Source organism: Phyllostomus hastatus, unplaced genomic scaffold (genome assembly GCF_019186645.2).
Source record: "Phyllostomus hastatus isolate PE091 unplaced genomic scaffold, TTU_PhHast_1.1 phas_contig_147, whole genome shotgun sequence".
NCBI classification, from domain to species: domain Eukaryota; kingdom Metazoa; phylum Chordata; class Mammalia; order Chiroptera; family Phyllostomidae; genus Phyllostomus; species Phyllostomus hastatus.
In genome coordinates, this window is record NW_025333603.1 from 10,181,729 (window position 1) to 10,183,937 (window position 2,209).

Consider the following 2,209-nt stretch of genomic DNA (forward strand, 5'->3'; position numbering starts at 1 on the left):
GAAGGGAGCAGCACTCTCCCAGTAAGAAACTGAGGACAGGCAGGTAAGTGGCGTTGGGGATAAACTTGTGGGAAACGAAGGAAGAGAGCCAGGGAGTCACGAACCCAGGAGTTTGACCTCTAATGTAGTATAAAATCTGGAGGGAATGTTTAGGTAAGGAGCCAGTCCTGGAGGCAGCTTGAGATGGAAGGAAGGCCTGGCTTCTGAACGCTTGGAATTCACCAGAAACCTGCGGTGGAGGTTCGTGGGTAGTGATCCAGCTCAGGGACCCGGCACCAACAACAGCGCGCGGTGAGGGCGGGGGCGCCGGCGAGGGGGGGGGGCGCTTAGTGGGACTCACAGTGTAAGAAGAAAGGAGGGGCTCACATATTGGGGGGATGTGAGGGGCAGTCAGTCCGATTGTGGGATTCTCCCCATAGATGGGATACAGAGAAAGAGGTAACAGGTGTGCTCGGTCCAAGAGGCAAAGATGGGGAGCTCAGAGGTGGACCCAAGCCAAGAGGGGAAGGGGGCCCCTCCCAGGCAGCACCCCAGTCCTGGGGGTGAGAGGACCTCCAGGTGGCCCCAGTCGGTGGGGAAGGGCTCACAAGTAGCGCTCCAACCCGGGCGTGTAGCCAGGCTGCTTCAGGTAGGGCTCCCCCGGGCCGAGCGGGCCGAGCGCGCCCGGCGGCACCCCCAAGGCCAGCAGCGGCTCGGCGGGAAGCGGGCCGGGGCCGGGGGCGCCCGGGGGCAGCCCCAGGCGGTCGGGGGCTGGCTCGTAGAGCGGCGGGGAGGCGGCGGCCGCGCAGAGCGGGAAGGCGGCGTCGAGCGCGGCGCAGCAGGGCGGCTCGGGGGCCGCCAGCCCCGCCAGCTCGGGCGGCAGGCTCACCAGGCTGTCGACGCTGAAGAGGCGCGCGGGCGGCGCGGGCCCGGGGGCGACCGGGAGCGGCGCGAGCAGCCCGGGGCCCGGCGGGAAGGGCGCGAAGGGGCCGGGCGGCGCGCCCGCGGCGGGCCCCGGGGGGTTGAGCGCGGGCGCGGGCGGCTCCGCGCGCTTGAAGCGCTTGCGGCGCCGCAGGAAGCTGCCGTTGTCGAACATGTCGGCGGCCGCCGGGTCCAGCGTCCAGTAGTTGCCCTTGCCCGGGTTGCCCGGCTCGCGGGGCACCTTGACGAAGCAGTCGTTGAGCGTGAGGTTGTGGCGGATGCTGTTCTGCCACTTGCGCGGGCTGTCGCGGTAGAAGGCGAAGCGCTCGGTGATGAAGCGGTAGATGGCGGCCAGCGTGAGGCGGCGGCCCGGGGCGTGCGCCAGGGCCATGGCGATGAGCGCGATGTACGAGTAGGGCGGCTTCCCGCGCTGCAGGGGCCGCCGGCGCCGCCGCCCCCCCGCGCCGGGCGGGGGCTCCGGCTCCCCGCGGCCCGCGGCCCCGTCCTCGGGCTCCGGCCCGGGCTCGGCTCCGGCGAGCGGCGACGGCGGTGGCCCCGACGCCGCGACAGAGGGCAGGGCCGGGAAGCCCGAGAAGGCGGTGGCGGACTCCATCTCACCGGGCCCGGTTTCGGGACGGGCAGCCCCGGCCGGCGCTGCGCTGCTCCGGGAGAGCAGGGGCCGCAGGCCCGCCTTATATGGACACAGCTCCCCTCCCCCGCCCCCTGACCTAAAGTCTCCGCAGTCCCCCGGCCCGCGTCTCCCTCCCTACTTTGCTTTCCCTGTCCACTTGCCAGGCTCCCAGTACCCTGTGCTACATTTTGCCCCTCCTTTGGTTTCCTCCCTTTGGGTCATTCTTTCCCAGACCCAGACTCATCCCTTCCCCATATCCCACGGATCAGTCCCTGGCCCTGGCGACTCGTCAGTTCCACCGAATTCATCAGCTCCCTTTCCTTTCCCACCATCTCCCTAAACCTACTCCCTTTTTGAGTCAGTGCCAATCACAAATCCACCCATTCAGCCCACTCTCTGGGCCCCTCCCCATTACACTTTTTCCAGTTGAAACCTGTCCCCGCCATCCTTCTAGCCTCCTCCGTGCCCTCCAACCCCCACTGGGGTAGAGATGAGAGCCCCCCATGCCACCCTGCCAGCCTTCACCGTCTTAACGCAGTGCTGGCCAGGGCAGTGTGAGGCCCACACTCAGACATTTGGCAATGGAGAAGGGTAGAGCGAAGAAGCTGGCTTTGTCTCAGGGGAGGATGTTTGGTGGGTCCACAGTCACCATCTCCTCTCTGCCCCATCTCCCCCACA

At 67.9% G+C, this 2,209-nt stretch overlaps 1 protein-coding gene across 1 annotated transcript; it reads right to left on the reverse strand.

The window, feature by feature from the left end:
• Positions 1-343: 343 nt before the first annotated feature.
• FOXE3 (forkhead box E3) lies at positions 344-1,513 on the reverse strand. Its single transcript, XM_045858150.1, has one exon. The coding sequence runs from the start codon at positions 1,511-1,513 to the stop codon at positions 584-586; it is 930 nt and encodes a 309-aa protein (XP_045714106.1). The 3' UTR covers positions 344-583.
• Positions 1,514-2,209: the final 696 nt, after the last annotated feature.